General features: G+C 33.9%; 1 protein-coding gene across 9 annotated transcripts in view; it reads right to left on the bottom strand.

The window, feature by feature from the left end:
- Nucleotides 1-24,115, bottom strand: part of PPP3CB (protein phosphatase 3 catalytic subunit beta) — a 47,764-nt gene that overhangs the window by 10,669 nt on the left and 12,980 nt on the right. For 5 of the 9 annotated variants that reach the window (XM_057530567.1, XM_057530564.1, XM_057530562.1 and 2 more), the window contains exons 2-11: nucleotides 22,881-23,081; nucleotides 22,059-22,183; nucleotides 18,170-18,281; nucleotides 16,214-16,359; nucleotides 15,806-15,945; nucleotides 15,626-15,703; nucleotides 15,426-15,520; nucleotides 12,520-12,645; nucleotides 4,776-4,853; nucleotides 174-200 (exon numbers count right to left, since the gene is read on the bottom strand). In XM_057530567.1, the coding sequence (XP_057386550.1) occupies nucleotides 174-200; nucleotides 4,776-4,853; nucleotides 12,520-12,645; nucleotides 15,426-15,520; nucleotides 15,626-15,703; nucleotides 15,806-15,945; nucleotides 16,214-16,359; nucleotides 18,170-18,281; nucleotides 22,059-22,183; nucleotides 22,881-23,081 (1,128 nt within the window). The remainder of the gene's footprint in view (nucleotides 1-173; nucleotides 201-4,775; nucleotides 4,854-12,519; nucleotides 12,646-15,425; nucleotides 15,521-15,625; nucleotides 15,704-15,805; nucleotides 15,946-16,213; nucleotides 16,360-18,169; nucleotides 18,282-22,058; nucleotides 22,184-22,880; nucleotides 23,082-24,115) is intronic. The other 4 variants (XM_007166599.2, XM_057530566.1, XM_007166597.2 and 1 more) reach the window with 1 other exon arrangement.

Raw genomic sequence — 24,115 nt, 5'->3', positions numbered from 1 at the left:
TTGGAATATGACTTCTAAAAACATCAAATTCTAACTTAGATAAAACTTAAACTAAATTTGCACAAGGCCCAAGAGGACTCTGCATAAATATACTTAATACACAAACTTACATGGACATGAGAATAACTTATGAAGTCATATTTCAAAACAATGTTACTCTGTCTGGTCTGTACCTTTTTTATTGCCATATATGAGCCGTTCTTCAGATGGAGAGTCCAGAAAAAAGGAAGTGAATGATGGAGAAAAGGTGGTTGAGACAAATAAAAAGATAGAGATTTAACTTGGCAGTGGTACTGAAGAATGAATGTAGAAAGAAAGGGAGAAAAATGAAGGTCCTCATATTTGAAATTTGAAAAATGTAGTACTGTAAGATCTGGCAAATAAAGGAGGGATGCCACTGGGTAGAGCTCTAAAGGAAAGATTTCTTAAAAGATATGTGTTCAGAAGAAATTATGGACAGAATGACTATAATATTTGATGAAAGTAGACAAATTAGGGACAGAAAAAAACACGTGAAAACACATAAGACTGATAAAAGACTGTGCTAACAACAATCGCACATTTATATTAATACCCTTAAGGAAATGTGTCACCCATGGAAGTATGTTAAGTGAAAGGTAATGACACAAATGAGATACAAACTCATGTGGTTCTTCAAGGACACCAACATCTGCAAAATCTGTAGCATACACAGAGAAATGTAGGTAACTTTATAAACTACCTCAGTGGAAAACCTTACCCACTCCCAATAAAGGAAAGGCTAAGCCTCCCACACTCCATAATAACAAGAGCACACAATTTCTTGAATCAGAATTGTGTAACTTTTGCACATACTCAGGATCAACAGTATGTGCTTTCTGTTCCCAATCCAATCTGGGAGTTTGAGGGACATCTTTTTGCACAAATAGCAACAGATTGTTTCAAAGCAAGTAATAGCTCTTAGAGTAGGCAGCAGAGATGTCTCATTTGAGCTTTCCATTCTAATGCTGAGATACATGATTCCATTATAGGAAATGCAAAGTTTTAGTTTAGTAAAACTATAACACATATGGATTATGTATTTCCTTTACCAAACTCAAGACAAAAGATAAATAACTGAAAGAAACAGTATGCATTCTAAATATCATAGAAATCAGTGTTCAAAAATTCCCTTTAATGATTACATAACACCTCTAAAAGGAACACTACGTGCATTTACACATGCAATATGTTTATGCAAATTTTTGCCTTTAAAAATAAACCCACATGTACATTAAACAATACAGAATACCAAAGGCCATCACTTAAGAAGAAAGAGAATCTTATTCCTTTAGCCAATTTCAGCCTTGAATATGCAAAATCTACTCTTTCCTTCCTCCCAGTGGGAAATGTCCAATCCTGTTCTTTCCCTTCCCCCACAGAAAGCTAAACCCTTATTGTGTCTCCACAGCAATCCCCAACCCAACAAGTTTTCTTTCTAAGTCAGATTTCTTCCCAGGCCCAGTCCATAGCATGGTCCCACTGCTGAGTAGGAAAAGGGGAAGGAGAGGAGAGAAGGTATGCTATCATGCTCAAAGGAAAGAAGAAAAGATAGGGTTAAGGGGAAGAAATAAGGGAATATGTATAAGAAAGGGAAACAAATGTAGTTCCAGTAGCTCTTTTCCCTATCCCATCCTAGTATCTATCCTAAACTCCTCCCCTTTCCTCCATTCCTCAAGGTTCTTTCTCCCCCAAACCACTCTCATTCCTTGATGTAAACTCCCAGACCCGTAACCTTAAAATTTTCTTGGCATCTCTGCTCTTAATACTTGGTAGTGTAAGGGTGAAGAACTGTGGAGTAATTGCACCTGCCATGCTGGCAGTGAAGGGAGATCTATTTCTAGTATTCAGAGCTGGAGCTCAGTGTATTTTCCCATAGAAACATTGTCATAAATGGTGCTTACGAATTTTTTAAATTACTTAAGAGTGGGAAAGAATTTTCATCCTCTCTATTCCCTCAATCTATGGAAGAGAAGATTTTGAGAAGTTAGGTGACTTTCCCAAGATTACACAGCTAGTATAATGGTAGCACCAAGACACCTGAACCACTGATCCTTGTCACTAAACTACAGTGCCTCTTTAATGATCAAATTTGATTCATCTCTGGAGTGTAAGAATGATGTAACAAGTTGATAAATAAGCATAATTTATCATTAATAGGAAAAATGTTGATAAGATACATAAAATCTCATTAGAAGGAATATAATAAAATTTTATATTTACTCCTGGTTGAATTCCCAAAAATGATTCAGTGTCTATCTTCTTATAAAGCATCAGTATCTAAACCAAGTACTATATTAGACTTAACATGGAAACCTTTTCCCTTTTTACTATAGAAAGAGGACTAAAGCATCACCTATCACTACTCCTATTTAACACTATTAACAATATTGATACAAACTTTTTGAAGAAAAAGAAATAAAAGGTAAAAATGTAGAAAATAAACAATATCAGCCTTATGCAAATGACATATTTTTTAAAGTTAAGGAAAACAAAAATTACCGTAGGAAGTAATTCTGCTGATCCAACTTGTTGAACATAAGATAAACCCACAAATATATAATTCCTTTATACAGTCAGAAAATATAAGAGAGATACCAGTTGCAATAGTAATAAGAACATAAAATACTGAAATATTAATTTAACTTGGTAATAACAGATTTTTCCCAAAGAAAAACTATATAATTTTAAATAAAATAATTATATATTAAATATATTAAAAGGAGTAATTATAGTAAATGAACTAATTATACAGAGCAAGAGATTTTGATCTTAGTTTAGAAAATTAAATATTTTTTAAAAACTTCCTAGATTCAGATACAGATTTAATGTAACACCAATTAAAACTCCTACTAGATAGTTCACAGAATTTGACAAATTAACAGAAAACTCTATTGAAAAAATTAGTGGAACATGTACAAAAATTATTTCATTATATTATTGATCATTACATCAATACCTATAACATTATGAAGTAGGAACTATTATCTTCATTTTGAAGATAAAAAAACTGAGGCTCAGAAAGGTTAAGTAACTTGCCCAAGGTCACATAGCCATTATGAGGAACTAGAATCTGAACCCAGAACTAGTCTTACAACAGTGACTGCAGAACAGGGGAAATAAGTATTTAATTAAAACTATTTAAAAATTTTATGGAAAAGACAGATATGATGAAATATGTTAGAACTAAAAGCTTATACAAAATATCAGAGAGGATTAAAATAAGGAAAAATTAATATTATTCATTAAATCTTATTATCCAAACAAAAAAAGAACTGATATAAGTTAATTTATTTCAATGAACAAAACTATAAACCAGAGTAAAAGCACATCCCTGCCTGCCACCAACAGATGGCACTAGCAGACACTTGTATATAGTCACTTTGTGCTTTCAACAAATGGACTTAAAACTGTGGTTAAGAATCAAACCTGTTTGTAAGTAGAGAAATTTCTAAACAGTGTTTACTCAGATTTTACTTGTTAAATGGTCACTTGATAGGGACAGTTTACATAGTTGGGAAAGCAGATAGTAATTTCTCCCTTAGCATCATTAGAATTCAAAGAAATGTAAATTAAACCGACTGTAATTTATAGCCACCAAGCAAAATAAGTAAAAACAACCAAAACCCAATTAGGTGGGCCTGTGAAGAAATACAGGTCTATAGATTCATTGCTAGAAACACTTCATATTGGTCCAATTCTTATGCAAAGTAATCTGGCAGTTCATAGCTAAAATAATGAAGCTAAAACTCTTCATTCTCTTTAACTCTGTAATTCTCTTCAAGAAATTTATTCCAAAAAGGAAAATTAAAACTATTGTATGAATATGTTTATTGCATGCTATTCATAATAAAAATAATTTAAAGCAACCCAAATGCCAAACAATATAATATTAACTACAAAGATTATGGTATATTAATATACTTAGAAATATGTAGGTATCGAATTTTACCAATATGTAGATTATGTTTAATACATGGAAACATTTATATACTAATTAAAACTATGAAAAGTATGCTGCAACAAAGATGTGAGGGGCATATGGAAGGGAATAAAGAGTTTTCAGCTTACAAACTTTATGTTTTTGTTCATTCAGTTAATTAATATAAATATTTAAATTTAAGTTCTAAATAAAAACTTCAGAACATAAAAATAAAAGTAATTTTGTTTCTATCATATTAGTTTATACTATAAATGTGCATTAGGTACATAGGCTGGTTGGCTTACATAACAACTAACAACCATGTATAACTTTGTATGGAAAAAATGCTTGCTGAATCTTAAACTAAACTAACAAGTGGTCTCTTAGAACATAACCACTCATAAATTGAGAACAGCTTACTTTGATTTTTGAAAGGAAGAAGTGACAACGGCATTGGGTATTCAGGTATGTTTCTGATGCACTAAGAATACAGTACCAAGGAAACAAAAAACATTTTTATCCTCCCTTCTCTAAGTAGTGTCCATATTCATGAAGAACCACATTCTTTTAGCACTTCAATTTTCCCTTCCTTCTGTTCTTTCTTCCAGATTTCCCCTTTCCCTAAATTCATTTTCTTCCCCATACCAACAGAAAAAAAAAATTACTGAAATGATTTTAAAATCTTAAAATAAATAATATCTGAAAAAGTGACTTGTCACTTATCAAATAGCATAGCCATTTGAGAGCAATGACTATATTTTACAAGAGTATATTAAAACTGGGCAGTTAAAAGATACTATTTCACAATAAAAAACAGTAAAATGAATAGTCATACCATCAAACTGGTCTTCTCCTTCAGTCATAAGTTCATCATCAGAGCAAATACTCAGAACATTTACCAACATTTCTGTCACTATTAAAAAAAAAAAGTTACACATTAGTTTATCATATTCAACTATCTATATGTATACAGGGCAACTATTTATATAAATGATCCAAGAAGACAAACATATTCTGATAGCAGAAATGACGGAATTAAAAGCTATAAGGGCTTTCAAAATGAAAGAAATTAAGTGGCTAACAAGCTTGAGAGATTCCTTATGGAATAAGTTTTCAGGTCTCTCAGGGAAAAAAAAAAAAAAATGAAGCCCCCACAGGGATAAGAACAGGGATGAATAACATCTAAATACATACATTTAAATTCTTCATTTATGGATACAGCATTAAGGAGTAAGAAAGGGACTTCGCTGGTGGTCCAGTGGTTAAGACTCCATGCTCCCAATGCAGGGGGCCCGGGTTCGATCCCCAGTCAGGGAACTAGATCCCGCATGCCGCAACTAAGACCCGGCATGGCCAAGTAAATAAATACATATTTTTTTAAAAAAAAGGAGTAAGAAAAAACCATGGCACAGTTCCACTGTTTCAAAAAGTTTCAGGATTCAATCTTTTAAAAACTGGCTCCAGCAATTCCCCTGAAACTTAATTCTTAAGACTACTAATGACTATCTAACAACTGGAACCCATGGTTCTTTCTTAGGCTTAATTCTCCTTCACCGTTCTATATATTTTTTGCCTTCTCTTTTCCCTTGGTTTCCAGGATTCTACTTTTCTGGTTTTTCTACCTTTCAGACTATTTTTCCCGCAAATTTGGACATTCTCAAGATTCTCTCTGCAGTCCTGTTGTTTTTATATGTTCAATCTCTTGGTGATTCCATCCATTACTATATATTTTCAACTATCACCTTTTGAAGATGATTCCAAATTCTTTATTGCCAGTCTCGACCTCTCCTTCAATCTCTGGATTTCCCTGCTGGTTTTATTGCCAACTGTCTCAGACTATTTGTATATCATCTGTTTCCCCTACTAAAATGAAAGCTTCATGAGTGCAGGGTGCTGTTCTGTTTACTGCATCCCCAGAGCCTGGTACCATGCCAGGCACATGAGAGGCATACAGTAAATATCTGACAAATGAGTAAATTAAAAAATTAAAGGTATAAGCAAATTTCAATTAATAATAAAAACGCCTATTGAATATTAGCCCCTGGAGGTCCTGATGGCACCTTGAAATGAACACATTCAAACAAAATTCAATACTGCCCCTATTATTTCCCCTATAGTATATTAATAGCACACCACATGTCAGGCACTGTGCTAAAGCTCTGGCATTCAGATATAAAAGGTCCAGTCTCTACTCTGCAAAAGCTTACTAACTACTAAGGATATATAGTTATATACATACATATTGTATCACAAAAAAGTGATGAGCACTATGCTGTAAGTACGCAGAGTTATGCACAAGATCTGCTGACGAAAAGAAGGCTTTTGGGACTTCCGTGGTGGAGCAGCAGTTAAGAATCCACCTGCCAATGCAGGGGACACAAGTTTGATCCCTGGTCCGGGAAGATCCCACATGCCGCGGAGCAATTAAGCCTGTGTGCCACAACTACTGAGCCTGCACTCTAGAGCCTGCAAGCTACAACTACTGAGCCAGCATGCCATGACTACTGAAGCCCACGCACCTAGAGCCCGTGCTGTGCAACAAGAGAAGCCACCACAATGAGAAGCCCGCGCACCACAACGAAGAGTAGCCCTCGCTCACTGCAACTAGAGAAAGCCCACGCGCAGCAACGAAGACCCAACGCAGCCAAAAATAAATAAATAAATTCATTAAAAAAAAAGACAAGAAGGCTTTTGGTAGAGGAATCATGAAGTAGAAATTTGCCAGGTGGAGAGGGCAGATAAAGCATTCTAAACAGAAGTTAGAAAAAGTAAGAAGAAGTCATATAGATCAGTGGAATAAAACTGAGTCCAGAAATAAAACCTCACATTTAAGGTCAACTGATTTTCAACAAGGGTGTCAAAACAATTCACTGGGGAAAGAATAGTCTTTTCAACAAATGGTGCTAGGACAACTGGATATCCACATACAATAGAATGAAGTTGGACCCCCACTTCACACAACACACACACACACACACACACACACACACACACACAAAGTCAAAAAGGATCAAAGACCTAAATGTAAGAGCTAAAACTATAAAGTTTTTAGAAGAAAACATAGGAGTAAATCTTCATGAGTTTGGCAATGGTTTCTTAAATATGACACCAAAGCACAAGCAACAAAAGAAAAAATAAAGAGGACTTCATCAAAATTAAAAACTCTTGTGCTTCAAAGAACATCACCAAGAAAGTGAAAAGACAATTCACAGAACAGGAGAAAACATTTGCAAATCATATATCTGATAAGGGACTTGCCTCTATAATATACAAAGAACTCTTACAACTCAATAGTAAAAAGACAAATAATCCTTTTAAAAATGAATCTATTTAGAAATAAACATTTCTTCAAATAAGATAGGCAAATGTCGAATAAGCACATAAAAATATACTCATTGACATCATTATTCATTAGGGAAATGAGATACAATTTCATATCCAATATGATGGCTATAATAAAAAAAAAGATACATAATAACAAGTGTTGGCGAGAATATGGAAAAACTGGAAACATTACACACTGCTGGTAGCATTGTAAAATGGTATAGCTGCTTTGGAAAACAGTTTGACAGATCCTCAAAAGGTTAAACATAGAGTTATCATATGACCCAGCAATGCTTACTCCCAGTTACATACCTAAGAAAAATGAAACCATATTGTACAGGAATGTTCATCGCAGCATTATTCATAGTAGTCAAAAAGTGGAAACAACCAATTGTCCATCAGCTGATGAATGGATAAATAAAATGTATATCCACACAATAGAATATTATTTGGTCATAAAAAGGAATAAAGTACTGATTCATGCTACAACATGGATAAACCTTGAAAACATTATGGAAAGAAGCCAGTCACAAAAGACTACATATTGCATGATTCCATTTATATGAAATACCCAGAATAGGCAAATCTGTGGAAATAGTGAGTAGATTAGTGGTTGCACAGGGCTGGAAAGAAGATGTGGGGGGAACTGGGGAGTGAATGCTAATGGACACAAGGTTTCTTTGGGAGGATGGTGAAAATGTTTCAAAACTGATTGTGGTGATAGATGCACATCTCTGAATATACTAAAAACCATTGAATTACACAGTGTAAATAGGTTAAGTGTATGGTATTTGAATTATACCTCAATAAAGCTGTTATGAAAAAATAAAGAAAAAGTAAGAAGGCATGAAACTTAAAGAGCATATAATACATTAAGGAAGTTGGCTGGGCTGTTTCATACCTGGAACATAGAGAACGTGAAAGAAAAAGACAAAAAGTGAGGCTGAAGAGAAAGTAGGGAAGGTCCAAAGACCACATGTGACAGGCTAAGGTTTATCCTGAAAGTTACCAGAGTCATTTACGGATACTAAATAGTAGCTTTTAAGTGTGTAGTGCTTTCCATCTAGAAGCTTAGCTGTGAAGGAAAGGCAAGAGAATCATAGCACAGTAGTAGCCAATGAAAGATATCAGATAAAGGAAATGTTATTTATTTTTTATTTAAAGATCAGATAGATTTGAACAATTTACAAAAGAGCTTAGCAGAGAGAGTTTGAAGATATAGAAGATGTAAATAATAAAGTAAGTTTCCTGAAAAAGCAGAAGGGTAATGAAATATAAGGACAAGTTAGAAAGGCTAGCCCTGGAGAGAAGGGTCACATCTTCAACAGGATAAGAATTCAAGATGAGTGCAGTTTATTGGGAATTCCCTGGTAGTCCATTGGTTAGGACTCCATACATTCACTGCCAAGGGTCCGGGTTCAATCCCTGGTTGCGGAACTAAGATCCCTGCAAGCGCTGTGGCACGGACAAAAAAAAAAAAAGACTGCAATTTATAAGGCAGGGGAACAGTCAGTACAGAAAGCTCCCATTAATGGTACGTGTTCTCTCTGAGAGTAACGGAAGTGGCTAGAAAAAGAAAATGTTTAAGTAAAAAAGATAAAATTTTAGAATATATCCTAACAGAAATGAGTGAGGAGGCAGACTAGTGACATAAAGGATGTTTGGGTACTACTGAGAGCCTAGCTAATGCTAGAAATCAAAGGGTGGTACCAAATCATAAGGCTGTATAAATATCTCCAACAGTGTTTTATATGTTGACTGTAAGAACGGAAAAAATGGATAGTTAGACTTTACTGGGGCTAACATTTATAGAACAAAGTAGAAAAACGAGAGAAAGGAGTTTGGGGGTGTGTTAAGAAGAAAGAGAGGCAAGGGGGGATCTGACTAAAAAGAAAACAACATGGTCAAAGGCCTAGCAATTCCAGTGAAGATGAAGAGAAGCTATAACTGAAGTAAGGGGTTGCTAGAATAACAGAAGTTTCATCAGTGTGTTAATAGCACTATCATTACCAGACTCAACACATCCAAGCCATCTTCAACCATTCCCTCCTCTTAAACATGCAACCTTGTTAAGTCTCACTGATTCTTTGACAGTTCTTGCAGTTCTCCCATGCTCTCCATTCCTAATGCTAACAGGGTTTCATTATGTTTCCATTTGACTCCTGATGAAGCTTCACAACAGGTCTCCCAATCGCTAGTCTTCCTTCCAGTTCACTTCACCAGAGTAATTTTTCTAAATGACTATCATGATTATATTCTGTTGCAGTTGCTTCCCACTATTTATCAAAGTTCCAGATTCTCTGTTTAAGTGATCAAGATCCCCCTGATCTAACCCTGACTTAACTTTTCATTCTTTTTCTACTACTGTCCTTCATACATCTTACTTGCTAATCTAATTGAACCCCTCAACATTTGTCAGTGACGTCATGCTTTCTTCCTTTCAGACTCAGGCTTCGGAAGTTCTCTCACCTAGAATTCTCTTGCCCACATCTACCAGCACAATTCCACCATTCTTTAAGCCCCAGTTCAAATGCTACTTTAATCCCTCTGACAGATATAATCTCCTCTCTCCTGTTAATTCCTATAAAACTATGCTTGTCTTGGAGCGCTTACCATATTACATTTTATCATTACTTATGTATCTTTAGTCCCCTATTAATCTGCAGAGACCCAATATCTTACTTGCATTTTTGTATCCTTAGTACCTTGAATAAAACAGACTTTCCAAAAAAATCTAATAAATGAACAAATCCTACACGTATGACCTTCTACGGAAGATCACACCATGCTGAACTCTCTGAAACAGAGGTTCTTAAATTGGGGCCAATAAGCCTGAGTGGGGTTACCAATCCACTTCAGATCTGTAAGCATCCTCAAAATGTTACATACGTACAGATGGTACATATATTTCGTACATGAAATTTTCTGGAGGAAAAGTCTGTAACTTTCACCAGATTCTCAAAAGGGTTTTGTATTAAGAAATTAATAAATGTATTTGTGTACTTTAATTTTTTTTAAAAGAGTCCTTATCTTTGAGATTCATTCTAAAATATTTATAGATACAAAAAATAACAGCTGAGATTTGATTCAAAATAATTGAGGTGTGGGATGGGGAGTAGTGGATGGGGATATAAATGACACAGTATTGGCCATGATTTGGTAATTGTCGAAGCTGAGTAATTGGTACATAGGAATTCATCATATTATTCGCTCTACCTTTGTATCGTGCTGGAAATTTTACAACATAACATTTTTTAAAAACGAAATAAAAAGCCCCCAAAAGGCTAAAAAACACTACTTTCATCTAACTTTGGGATTAAACCAGCCTCCAAGGAAGCCTCTGGCTTAGTTAGGTTAGTTGCTTCCCAGGGACTAGATCAGAGTCAAACTGGCTTTTTCGATGTGGAATCAAATGAAGTGCCATTTGCTGCTTTTCACACCAAAAGAAAATTTTCATTAGAATGAAGAAGTAGTTAGGCTATTTAAACAGCTAACATGTATTAAAATGGAAAACTAGGCAAAGAGTTTGAGAAAATTTTCTTACTGTGCTCAACATTGGTTAGGATTCTATTTGCGTATAATGTTCAAATCTGGGATTCCCATTTTTAGAAAGATATGAATAATTTAGAGAAGATCCACAGAAAAACAACAAAAATGGTCAAAGGGTTTGAACACGTCCTCACAATAGCTAAGATGATTCAGAGTGGCAAAAAAGAACAGAAGATCACTGAGTAGCAGACTTCAAATGTAGGATCCCTGAATCCCACTGTTCTTCTTCACTTATGAGAGAGCCACAGAAACTAGATTAAATTTTCTCATTTCTCAAAAGGAGTTGGACTACATGATTGTTAAGTATACTATGAGATCTAAAATTCTATGATGTCCTGGTTTTTGATAGGTGCATTCGTTGAGAAAACCTATTATCTTCTCTCTCCTTGTTTGAATACTCATAGCATAAACATTTAGATTAGATATAATGAAATATTTCCTTTTTTGTGGAGGCATCAGAAAATCAAATTAGAAATATCCATTCTCCTCCTACCTTATCTTCCCTGCTCTCCCCACACCCCACCCCACTCATACTACATTAAAATAGTTGTGTTGCAACTATTCTCCTCCTGGAGGCAGGAGAATGAGCAAGATGAATTCTTAAATTTCCTTCAGCCTGATGATGCTATCATTGAACTATTTCTCATATACCAAAGATAGAAGGTTATAAGTGTAATGCATCCCTTGCACCTAAGCCCTTTACTGGCCCCCTTCTCAAATGCTAAAGTGGGTAATTCTATCTCCATATTAATGTTGACCTACGGAATAACTGACAAAGACCAAAGGCAATCTGCAAAAAACCTGTTTAACATACACAGTTTAAGTATTAACTCTGAATTGCAGAACGAAAAATTGCCTTGGCAGAAGTAACATATCTCAGACAGGAAGGAACATTTTGTAACACAGAAGAGGTGAGAAAAAATAGAGAGGGATATAGAACAAAATGTTTTACAATCATGTCTGTACTCTAATATTCTTATATTCCACGTATGGAAACTGAGGTATTGCCTCATGGGAAAATTAACACTAAAATGGAAAAAGAAGAATGTGATAAAGTAAGGAAATCTTAGGAACTCTATAGAACTAGAATAAAATACAAAAACAAAATCTCTTAAATAGCATTTATTTTTTTAAAAAAGCCTATTAAATACATAGTAATAGGAATCTCTAAATTATCAGAAAAGCATTACCAGTAAAATTGTATACATATTTTTTTATATAGGAGAAGAAATATTAGGTCAGAATCTGAATTTCTCTTTATCATTTCTGAGAGTACAGAACTGCTAAAAAAAATGACTAATATTGCCTCAAATGAGGCCTATTAAATTCTCCCATGAATTGCCATGACATCCCCAAAAGTGGTGTTAAAATATGTAAAAGTGTCCATTCCAAAGCAAAGCTATCCCTCTTTTCCTTCATAAAATATTTAAGCTAAAGAAAAAAAGAAAGAAAACCCAACAGCTGAAGACAACATCAGGCTATTTATAAGTCTTCTCCCAGTCCTCCAGACACCCTCACATGGGGGCTGTAAACAGCTAACTAAAATATCTTTGAGGCTCTCATATCCACACCCACTGACACAAGTAGAGCTGTAGCCACAGTGAAATTAGACTTCAGCTTCCTTTAGCAAGTAGTATATGCCTGCAATAGTAAACTGGAGTAAATGTAACAGTAATAAAACAATTTTTTTTAAATAAAAATCATACCTTTTTCTCCAACAAATGGTAAAGACCATGTGAAGACATCCATAAAATTGGGCAACCAGTAAGGATGTGGAGAACAGTTAAATTGTCGAATATTCATCACATTATTTTCATACTTTAATACAGCAGCTGCAAGATAAGTCTGAATGTCAATGTAACAATTTGCCTTTAGCTCTAAAAGTCTAAAACACATATAAGCAGAAAATATCTTTTTAAGGGGGTGGGGAATCAAGGGGTGAGTAGAACGAGGGCTAGTAGAGGGAGGTAGGAATTAATTTTTAGTAGTAGCACACTTTTGCTTTTAACACACTTTTATGTAGAGCATAGTCAGATCTTCACTTGTCATTATTAATGAAATTCCCAGTCTTTCTCGAATGTTTGTTTTACTTTATAATCCAATGATAAACATGCACTTTTACTAAATCCAAAATTGTGAAAACTCAGTTTTTAGAGGAAGCACAGAATGACAATGAACAATTTTCTAGGTTTAAAATTTCATACAAGTTGGAAGAATTTAAGAGGGTCTTTTTAGTTGCAGGAACCTGAAAAGGACAGCTAAATGGAAATAAAGCAAGAAAAAAAAAAACAGAAAAGAAAAAAAAGTTGGAACATTTTATTTATGAATGTAGGAATGTACTTATTTCATGTATTGTAAGAAATCAAATGAAACTACTACAAAAAATATTTTACTTCATATAGAAAAAAATTCCATTAAAATACCAAAAGAGGAAATATTATAACCAAATAACCCACAGGTAACATACTCTTCTCAACTTCAGGTATCTTTCTAATGTTTCATAAGTTGATATAAACAGTACCTTAAATTAACCTGACATAGATTTCAGTCACTAGTTATATTATTTTATGGGACACTGGACTAGATGGGCTAGATTCTAATCTAAGCTACAGCATATACTAGCTGTGCAATAGTTAGCAAATTATTTAACTAATCTGTTTCTCATTTATAAAATAAGACTAATATGTTCACCCTGCCTACCTCAGAAGTCTAAGGTCAGAGAATGTATTTCACATGAAAGTACATAAAAGTATAAAATGCTTTGTAGATACTATAATAATTATGTGGTTACTTTTTTTTTTTTCATTTTAATGTAAAGCACTGAAATGTAGATGTTAAATTCCAAGATCTGGCATTCTAGCTCATACAGAGTCAAAAGTTAATATGTTTGTTTCCCTTATGAAATTCCCATGAAATAAACATATTTTAAATTTAGCCTCAGAAATTAAGGGCTGATACCAAGCGTTCAGCTTTAAAAAAGAGAATCTAGAAAATTGCCTTACAGATGGAATGAAACATTACAAACATATCCCATACCATGTAAGCACTCAAGTCATTAACACTATGTACAGAATCAGAACTACCAAGAGACATTTGATTCTGACAAGACAGATTCAATGGTTTGAGTTTCTTTTCTGAGTACTAAGAAAAGTGATCCCTTAACCTCCTGAGTTAAACTGACGAAGGACAACCAGTAAGGCAGTAATCAACCGAGCACTGAACACTAGCTCCTTTAGTACTGACAAGGGGAGGTTACAGGTAGAAAGTTAAATGTAACAAATCAATTCTGAGGATGGCATCCAAACTTAGATACGTTCCTCTTCAAAAATGAAGCCATGCTTCATTAGGTATCTTTATAGAAGCGTCAAAATGTATAAACCAAAATATAATTTAAAAGACTATTTTAGCACTGGCGTAATCCTTGGAGGCTGCAATGATACTAGCTTCTAAAGATTACCAACTCAGTTAATGTCAATGGTATGGTTGTTTTGGTAATTAATATAGTATGGAGTTCTTGTAGCATACTCTGTATCCAAGTTATTATACAGCTTGCTACTGTCTGATCTCAGGCAAATGTTTTAATCTTTTAACTATCATCTATACTCTTCCAAAAACTCTTATTCCACTCCTCTTTTGAACTCACACCACAACCCATATTTAGCAACGACCTCATTATTTCTCTAAATGTACTTTTAAAAGTCTTTAACCTTCTGTTCTTTCCTCCTGGTACAACCACTCCAGTCTGACCCTGGAAACTATGGCATAGTCAACTGAATTCCAGACATGTCAAGACAGAATAGAAGCTGGCTTCTTAATTTCCTCTTCTGAAAATGTGAACTACATAAACATACTCAAGCTCATCTTCAGTGTCCCTGGCACACACTTAACTAGATTAAGATCCTTTGGTATTACCTCTCAATAAACTGTGTTCAAAGTTAAAGTAAACCCAGTTATTATAGACAGAGCAAATTTGGAAGGAAGGGGCAGGGGGAACAGGAACCACTAGAACAGAAGGTAAATTAAAAAGACGTAAGAAAAAAGGAAGAAAGATCAGTAAAAAGAAAGGAAAGGGAAGAATGTATCCCTGAAAAGGAGGTCAGATTGACTTAATCAAAGCCTCAACTACAAATCATCATGGGGCAGTAGAGATAAAAGTAGGGAATAAGAAAGGGAAAGAAAACCTAGATCAGTGAACATAAAACAAGAGACATGATAAACAACTATACGGTACAAATACATGAAATGGTCAAAGCAGCAACAGCAGCTTTATGCAAACAAGAAAACATTCTCTTGACTATAAGGGGGAAGATTTAAGAAACGGGAGTTTGAGAAAATCGTGTTTATTTTTGCTTGACGTAGTTACCTCAGAACATTCTTTCACAAGGCAGCTTTTGTGAATGACAAGTTGTGGAATGGCTACATATGACCTAAGTTTCACATTTTGGATTTTTATTTCTTGCCCTCTCCCCTCCCTTATATCTTATACTTTTTTATAATGAGATTTGGATAGTTACAGTTTCAAACAATACCCCTTTTCTATTATATTTTCAAAAAAATAAGTCAATTTATATATTAAGTCGTTTAACAATTTTTTTTATCAACAACATCTTACCTTTATTATTGTAGACATCTAAGTAATTAGGTGCCGAAAAAATTGTTATTAATGAAGGGAACCCTGTAGTTTGACTTTTTCTGTACATTCTATAGCTGCAAAACAAATAGCTTAATATGCATCGTAAAGCATCAATCATGGTTACTAAGTTTGATTTGTACATAAGGTGTTAATATGGGTCAGGGAAACAGAATTCTTACCCTGCATCTTGAGCTTCATGAGCTCTAATAATCGATAACAAATTATTGTTTTGCAAAAATTCACACACTGCTGGATAGCTGTGGGGAAAAGAATAAATTAAGTAAAATAATGACTTTCTATATGAAGCATATGCTATTTTAACAACTACAATGTGATTAAACTTGGATATTTTTCCTTACTTATAAAAATAAGAACATCCTCGAACTGTATTGTGACTAAAATGTTCCTGTGATTTTTCATTTCCAAAATCTTCAGAAGGATCAGACCATAGCAAGTCACACATTGGTCCAAATGCAGGTGGCTCCTTGAATCTATCTAACTGTGAAAGAAGAAAAGAAAGAAACAAAGAACAGAAATAACTTGTCAAAAAGTGAGAATGGAATGGACATAGGAAAGTGGTACCAACTTTGAATACTGTCCGTACTACATTGTTCTGAATGGTTAGAAGATATTTCCATAAAATATCAGTATATTAATTTTTACCATTACCTAATCTTGGCAGTGAAGAGAGGTTTGAAGCTTCTAGTCTCTACCCAACAAAATACTATAAATAGGAATCAACTCTTGGAACTAAAATATATACTCACTCTCCTAATATCATCCAGTGTGTGTATTTCTGGTGAAAGTCCACCATGAACACAAAGAAACTGTTGGTTTAAAAGTGCAGCAAGAGGCAGGCTATCAAAAGCTTCCATACAAGCTTCATAGACTCTTTCTGAATATTTAATTTTACCTAGAAAAAGAAAAAAATTCAATAATTGAAAACTGCATAACTTGTTGATCATTTTGAAAACGTGTGTGTGTATACACACGACTATTAAAACCAAGGCAAGAAAATTAAAGATAAGGGAAACAGCCAAGTGGCAGCCAGGGGTTCAGACTGGGTAAAGGGGTGAGTATAAAAAGGCAGCAGGGAGAAATTTAAGGGACAATAAAACTTTTCTGTATCATGACTGTGGTGGTAGGCAGCTCTATTCATTTGTCAAAACTCAGAACTAAACACCACAAAGAGTAAATTTTACTGCGTAAAAAAATTTTTTAAAAAAAGGCAAGCATCTTGCCCCATAAGAATCAAGAAGGATAAGCAATGTTATTGATCTTGTGAAGACAAAATATTTGCTCTCTCTAAATTTATTTTGTGTATGCAGCAGATAGTCATAAAATGTTACTAAAAATAAATAAGCCAAATCTCTAAAAATAGTTCAACTCTTTACCTTTATAGGCCAAGAAAGGCAAAATTAGAACTAAAAGTTAAAATAGTGTTAATACTTTATTTTATTCTAAGAGTCAGTGACTACTTTGTTGTTATAGGCAAGACTACTATATCACCACAACAAAACTCAAGGTCTATCCAATTAAAAAAAAGATTTTATTCATATGTTGGAGGAGCAGAGGGTTTCCTTTAGCCTACAATGAACACTTAAAATGGGCAGTGAAGCAAGAAGCCAATATAACACAAGAAAGACTCTACCAAATTAAACTCTCATCTACTTTTAAGTAGATATCATACACATTCCCTTGCTCCTTTATACTTTTAAATTCCTGGATATTTTATGTTTTGGGTGGGATTTTGGCGGACGGTTTGTTCTTTATCTAAGGAAAAAAGAGAACTTAGTTCCTACTTCACTTTTTAATATTGTAACATTCAAATATGAGAAAATCTATATCCAGCAACCAGAGGTTATAAACTGATAGTCTGCTGACAGATCTGTTTTCCAACACTGTGGTTTAATAAAAATTTTAATTTGATTGCTTTTAGGTCAAGCATGCACTTTCCAGGTCTCATCTTATATTCTTTAGGTTACCCACCTGATCCTTGAAGTTATATGAGTTTGCCACCTCTGCCATTATCCATCACTATATTGATCTTTATTGAATCATGTTTTGAGCCTCAATAATTCTGAAGTTATTTCTAATTTTAAATCTTAATTCTAAGACTTAATACAGCCATGAATATTAACAAGTACACAGCTATGAGGTGTGAAAAAAGGTCAAACACTGCTCCATACCATATGGTTGCTTATAGTTATTAGATTACCACAGCCATAATAATTTAAGAGAGAAATGGGGTAAACATTGTAGGTTAAGACCTTCCATTCATTAATAGTGTGTTTAAAACAATCTGCATAATTAAAAAATAAATAAAACAATCTGCAATGATGACAGGATAATTAATTTGCTAAGAATTTTCATGGGAATGCCTCAATATTGATGGAGAGAAATCTCCAACGCAACATTTCTTTTCTTTTGGTTTATATTCATCCTGTTAGAAAAAATAATTCTAACATTAAAACTACATACAGAGCTCAAAACTGTTCCTAGGTACATATGTAAAAATCAAACTTAATAGGAAATACTGAAATGAAAACATCTGAATAAAATTAAACACTAGAGAACGCCAGACAATCTTCCTCAAAGCTTTACACATTTGGACACAAAATCTGTTCTTACATGTTGCACTGTAAAATCTTCAAACTCTTACTACCCACATCACTCCAAAAGAATACTGAGGAAGTGAAAATATTTCTCATGGCAGTACTCACATTCCTGCTTAAAGGTAAAATATTCAGTAAGGTGTCTGCATTCATGGTTGCCTCTCAGAAGAAATAATGTGCTTGGGTATAGAATCTTCAGGACCCATAAATATAAGACACACTACAAAAGAAAATGTTTCCAGTCAATTAATCTTATATTTTTGTTTAAATAAGCTGTTTGATCTTTGCTTCTTTTCCTCTAGCCCTATTACCCTTACAATCTCTATCACTCTTCATTATCTTTTTATTATCTTCTTCTCTTTGTCCCTTACTAAAACATAAGCTCCATGAAATTAAGGACTTTGTCATCTTATTCACTTCTGATTCTCCACTCTTAGAAAAGCACCTAGCAAATAGTAGAAGAGCAATAAATATCTGTTGAATGAATGAGTCAAATAATTTAATTACTTTAGATTTACAAATTGTTTGCTGTAAAAACAATTAGCAGATTGGTCTCCTCCTTAGGTATACCAATAAATAAAACAATAACAATGTCAAAAATAATAGCAGCTAACATTTATAGAGTACTCATAATGTGCCAAGCACTATATAATTAATTCCCCTCCTTTATTCCTCAAACAACCCTACGAAGTATATAATATTATCTCTATTTTACAAATGAGGAAACTGAAGCAAAGAGCTTAAGTAACTTGTCCGAAATCACAAAACCTCTAAGTAATGGAGATAGGATTCTGATCCTCTGATCTTAAACATTATGCCATGCTGCCTAACGAAGAGAATAACCATGCTTTATGTTTACATTGTTGGTTATGAATGTTGCCTTATATAATGTAGGTGCTTATTATGTGAAATGACTCAAAGATAATGCAATTTTTAAATAAAAAGAATATTAAAAGAGTACAGCAGCTATTTTTCCCTAAATACACCTAACATAAGAAACAGACTCAATCCCACTACTGGGCATATACCCTGAGAAAACCATAATTCAAAAAGAGTCACGTACCACAATGTTCACTGCAGCTCTATTTACAATAGCAAGGATATGGAAGCAACCTAAGTGTCCATCAACAGATGAATGGATAAAGAAGATGTGGCACATATATACAATGGAATATTACTCAGCCATAAAAAGAAACGAAACTGAGTTATTTGTAGTGAGGTGGATGGACCTAGAGTCTGTCATACAGAGTGAAGTACGTCAGAAAGAGAAAAACAAATACCGTATGCTAACACATATATATGGAATCTAAAAAAAAAAAAAAAAAATGGTTCTGAAGAACCTAGGGGCAGGACAGGAATAAAGACACAGACGTAGAAAATGGACTTAAGAACACGGGGAGGGGGAAGGGTAAGCTGGGACGAAGTGAAAGAGTGGCATGGACTTATATATACTACCAAATGTAGAATAGTTAGCTAGTGGGAAGCAGCTGCATAGCACAGGGAGCTCGGTGCTTTGTGACCACCTAGAGGGGTGAGATAGGGAGGGTGGGACGGAGACGCAAGAGGGACGAGATATGGGGATATATGTCTAAGTATAACTGATTCACTTTGTTATAAAGCAGAAACTAACACACCATTGTAAAGCAATTATACTCCAATAAAGATGTTAAAAAGGGCTTCCCTGGTGGCGCAGTGGTTGAGAATCCGCCTGCCAGTGCAGGGGACACGGGTTCGAGCCCTGGTCTGGGAAGATCCCACATGCCGCGGAGCAACTGGGCCCGTGAGCCACAACTACTGAGCCTGCGCGTCTGGAGCCTGTGCTCCGCAACAAGAGAGGCCGCGACAGTGAGAGGCCCGCGCACCGCAATGAAGAGGGGCCCCCACTCTCTGCAACTAGAGAAAACCCTCGCACAGAAACGAAGACCCAACACAGCCAAAAATAAATAAATTAATTAATAAACTAAAAAAAAATGTTAAAAAAATAAAATTAAAAAAAAATTAAAAAAGAAACAGACTCACATTTTACTTATTTGGTTAAAAAAAAAAAGGAAAGACTATTTCATATGTAAATAAGCTTGGTTTACATAATCATATACAAAAAGAAAAAACAAACTTCATTTATTTATTTTTTTGGCCGCGCTGCTTACGGAATCTTATTTCCCTAACCAGGGATAGAGCCCAAGCCCTTGGCAGTGAAAGTGCAGAGTCCTAACCACTGGACTACCAGGGAATTCCCACAAACTTTATTTTAAACAAGTTAAGGTATATGAAATGTGTAACTATTCACATCTTCATTTTATTCACAAGAAAAAAATAATTAAACTGGGGAAATACTTATTAAACACCTGTCCTTTTTCCTTATTCTGATTCTTTATTATTTTCCTTTTATAACAATAAAATATATTAAAAGAGTCAGCTACTAAACCCTCTAATACAAAGACATACATACCAACACGCTCAGGTACCAACTAAGCTTCCTAAAATTTTTTATTTTATTGTTTTTGTCAAAGCCCCCAATCAGAATAGAATTAAAAAAAAAAAAGCCCCCAATCTTTTTATTAAGGAGGGCAATTTTCTAGTTTTCTTGAAGGCTCCAGGGAAGTTTGAGGAGGCTGATGATGAAACTATGAATGGAAAGAGGAACTAAGGATAATAAAATTCCCAAGGGAATTTGGGTGGACAGAGCCCTGAGCTCTCTTCCCCACTAAGGATCCTAGCATACCTCAGAAAGGAGGTTGAAAACACTGGAGGAGAATTAAACAACAGTAATCGGCATGGAAATTCACCAGGTAAAGCTTCAGTATCTAGTGGGGGAGATGGTTAAGAGCACAGGCTGAGTCAAACTGCCTAGCTCCACCACTTACTAACAATATGACCTTGGGCAAGTTATTTAACCTCTCCAAGCCTCAGACTCCTCTATAAAATGGATAAAATAATAGTACTTACCTCATAACTTTGTTGTAAAGATTAATCAATGTGTATTAAGTGCTTAGAATATGCCTGAAACACATTAATGCTAACACACTTATCTATTTGTAGAGCTTCTACCCAACAATTTTACCTGTAAGAATCTGTCCTGTAGAAATAATTGGGCAAGTATATAAAGCTGTATAAATAATATGGCTCACAGAAGCATCACTTATAATGGCAAAAAACTGGGAACACCTCATATGCCTAACAACAAGAAGTTGATTAAATTGACTGTGATTTGTTTAGTCAATGGAATACAATGCAGCTATTAAAAATGATGCTGTAAATTTATAATTATTTACCTGGAATGACATCACAGCATAGGGATTTATGAAAAAAGGAAGTTACAGAACCTTATAATAGGGTTCCATTTTCATTTCAAAAAAGGAAAGAAAGAGATGCATATATTAGAAAATACAAATTGTTCTATATTTATATCTTATTTTAATTTATATAATTAGAAAAGTAAAAGGAGCAAAAAGAACCATCTACTGTTAAGTGATAATCAACAGGTCATTTTAATGTCTCAAGTTTTTTAAAACAAATACTTTCAGAACGCATAAAGATTCTATATGATATACTTGGGTTTTAATTGCTATGGAAGGAGGGAAAGAAGTACTAGAGTTTAAGCAATAAAAGCACTGTAATATATTTTATTTAATCGGAAAAAATACAATTAATCTTTTTTTGCATGGGTGAATAACTTTAGGGGCAAGAGAGATAAACAGCATTACCTCCTTAGGGCCACTAGATAACAGGGCAATAAAGACCCCTTAGTTTGCTCACAATTTCCACTGGGAAAAATGGCAATTATAATTACATTAAGAGTAGCACAAAGAAAATTAAAAGAATAGTTTGAAAGACAGAAGAGGAATAAATAGTAGCTTTACTAAAAACTTTAGAATATGCAGAGGTATTAAAAAGAACCCAATACAGGTAATTTAAGGAACTTATTTTATTAGGAATTAATGGAAATCATCTGTGATAACACTTAAAAGCAAATCAAATGACAGTATATGATTATTACCTCTATACTAAAATAACCTCTGTCCACATAATCACCAAGAAAAAGGTATCGTGTATTAGCAGGTGATCCTCCTACTTCAAAAAGTTTCATCAGATCAAAAAATTGGCCATGGATGTCACCACACACTGAAACAAGAAGATTATTAGATATGAAAAAAAAACTCTGAAATAACAAATTTTACTTAAATTCTAATTTATTTTACATAAGAGATAGTGTAAAATTCTATCAAGAAAGGTTTAAGAAGGAAGTAATCTATGAAGAGTCATGATAGGGATGATGTGTACACAAGTGTTCATGTGCTCAAGATCTAGAACAAGATATAACAAAAGTAATGAAATTTGTAGTCAGTGACAAAATTTTCATCTAACTTTATAAAGCTCCTCTTTAGGAAGCCAAGCATGCATGTCTTAGGATGACAAAATTATAATGGTGGCAGTAAAATCTCCATTCTAACTCCATACTTTCTGTTGACTTCTAAATGATCACTTTTGGTATCTGATACAGCACTGAGGTATTTGCCCCTAATGACTGAAAACAAAGTAAATAAGTATTTGTTGAATCAAATTCAATGATGGCCAACACAACTAATGAAACCTTCACAAAAGCATATTAGACTAACTTCTGCACTCAGATTTTTTAGGATCATGTTTATTCATTGAAAACAGGCAAAAACTTTAAAAAGAAAATAATCTGGAAATTCAAGATAATGTCCATGTAATATTAATTTAGTATACAATATGAATGAAGAAGAAACAGCTTTATATTTAGGTAAGTAAATAATGGTGCAGTAAAAAATAATATCCAAAACATAAATAAGTGTACCTGTAATTGGAGCCTCTACTTCTATCATGGTTTTCTCTCTCCGAAGAATGGCAGCACCCTCATTGATAATTCTAAGTGCAATTTCTTCATCTACCCGACCTTCTTTTACTAAGTGGTTCTTCAAAACATCAACCCTGGGTATCCCATCCATATCAAAAACTTCTTCAGATGTCAAGCGATGCGTTGGGGGGAAAGGGACAGCTGCAATTTTTTTTAATTAATAAAAAATAAATCACTATTAATATATTAACATACAAACTAATCAATGGATCTAGGTAAATAAGAGTAAAAACTGAAAAGCTGAAGTTTTTGTTTTGCTTCTTCATTTACTGGATGGGGTATTAATTTTTTAAAAGCTTTTTAAAAAAAAGAGTAATCAAACTATACTTCCTTTTTAATAATCTATATATAATAACAGAAGAATTATTAGAGAAATAAACTGTCTCACAAAATTAAAAGTTCTTTCAGGATAACTAAAGCTTTCTTCTTTAAGCTAAAACATTTTTTGGTAGAATTCTCAAAACATACACTCTTCATCTTAAATGAAGTACAATAAATATAACTTAATACCACATAAGCATGAATAGAAAGAAATCCCAAATATAAGGTGATCTACCAACTTCCTATTAAAAATATATAAAACAATGCCTGCTGGCCAACTTGAATAGAAACTTCTAGGGATATAGATTAAAACAGCCAAATGCTTATTGATGGAATTTAAATTAATTCAGATGCACATATAGATTTAAAATAACATTAATAAATCACGATAATTTTGAAATACTGCTTTTTCTCTTACCTTCATGTTTCATAAAATACTTTCATTCAAAATCTTTACACACATTTTTGACATCAGTGTATTCCTTATCACTGGATTCATTTTTTGAGTCATCTAACATACTTTTCAAAAGCAAATCATCCTCACTCCCATTTAAGTTGTTTGAGATACAGTACTTTTAAAATACATATTCAATGCTATCACTGCAAATTTATCCTAAGCCACAATTTCCATTTGTCTAACTACTGAAATAGTTGGCCTTTTTACTCCTGTAGCATATATTTACGATTTCCACAAGTAATTACCAACTGTATTGTTTTAAACTGATATTTGCTTTTTTCTATTCATGAGAATTTAATCATAATAAGAAACGCCAGATGAAAAAACAAAAGACAAACTGATTCCAACCTAAAGCTCTAAATCCATTGTCATTGAATAATCCAGTCACTTATTCTTA

The sequence above is a fragment of the Balaenoptera acutorostrata genome, chromosome 16 (genome assembly GCF_949987535.1).
Source record: "Balaenoptera acutorostrata chromosome 16, mBalAcu1.1, whole genome shotgun sequence".
In the NCBI taxonomy this organism is placed as follows: Eukaryota; Metazoa; Chordata; class Mammalia; order Artiodactyla; family Balaenopteridae; genus Balaenoptera; species Balaenoptera acutorostrata.
The sequence above is the reverse complement of the archived record's forward strand: the minus strand, read 5'-3'. Positions and strand labels throughout refer to the sequence as shown.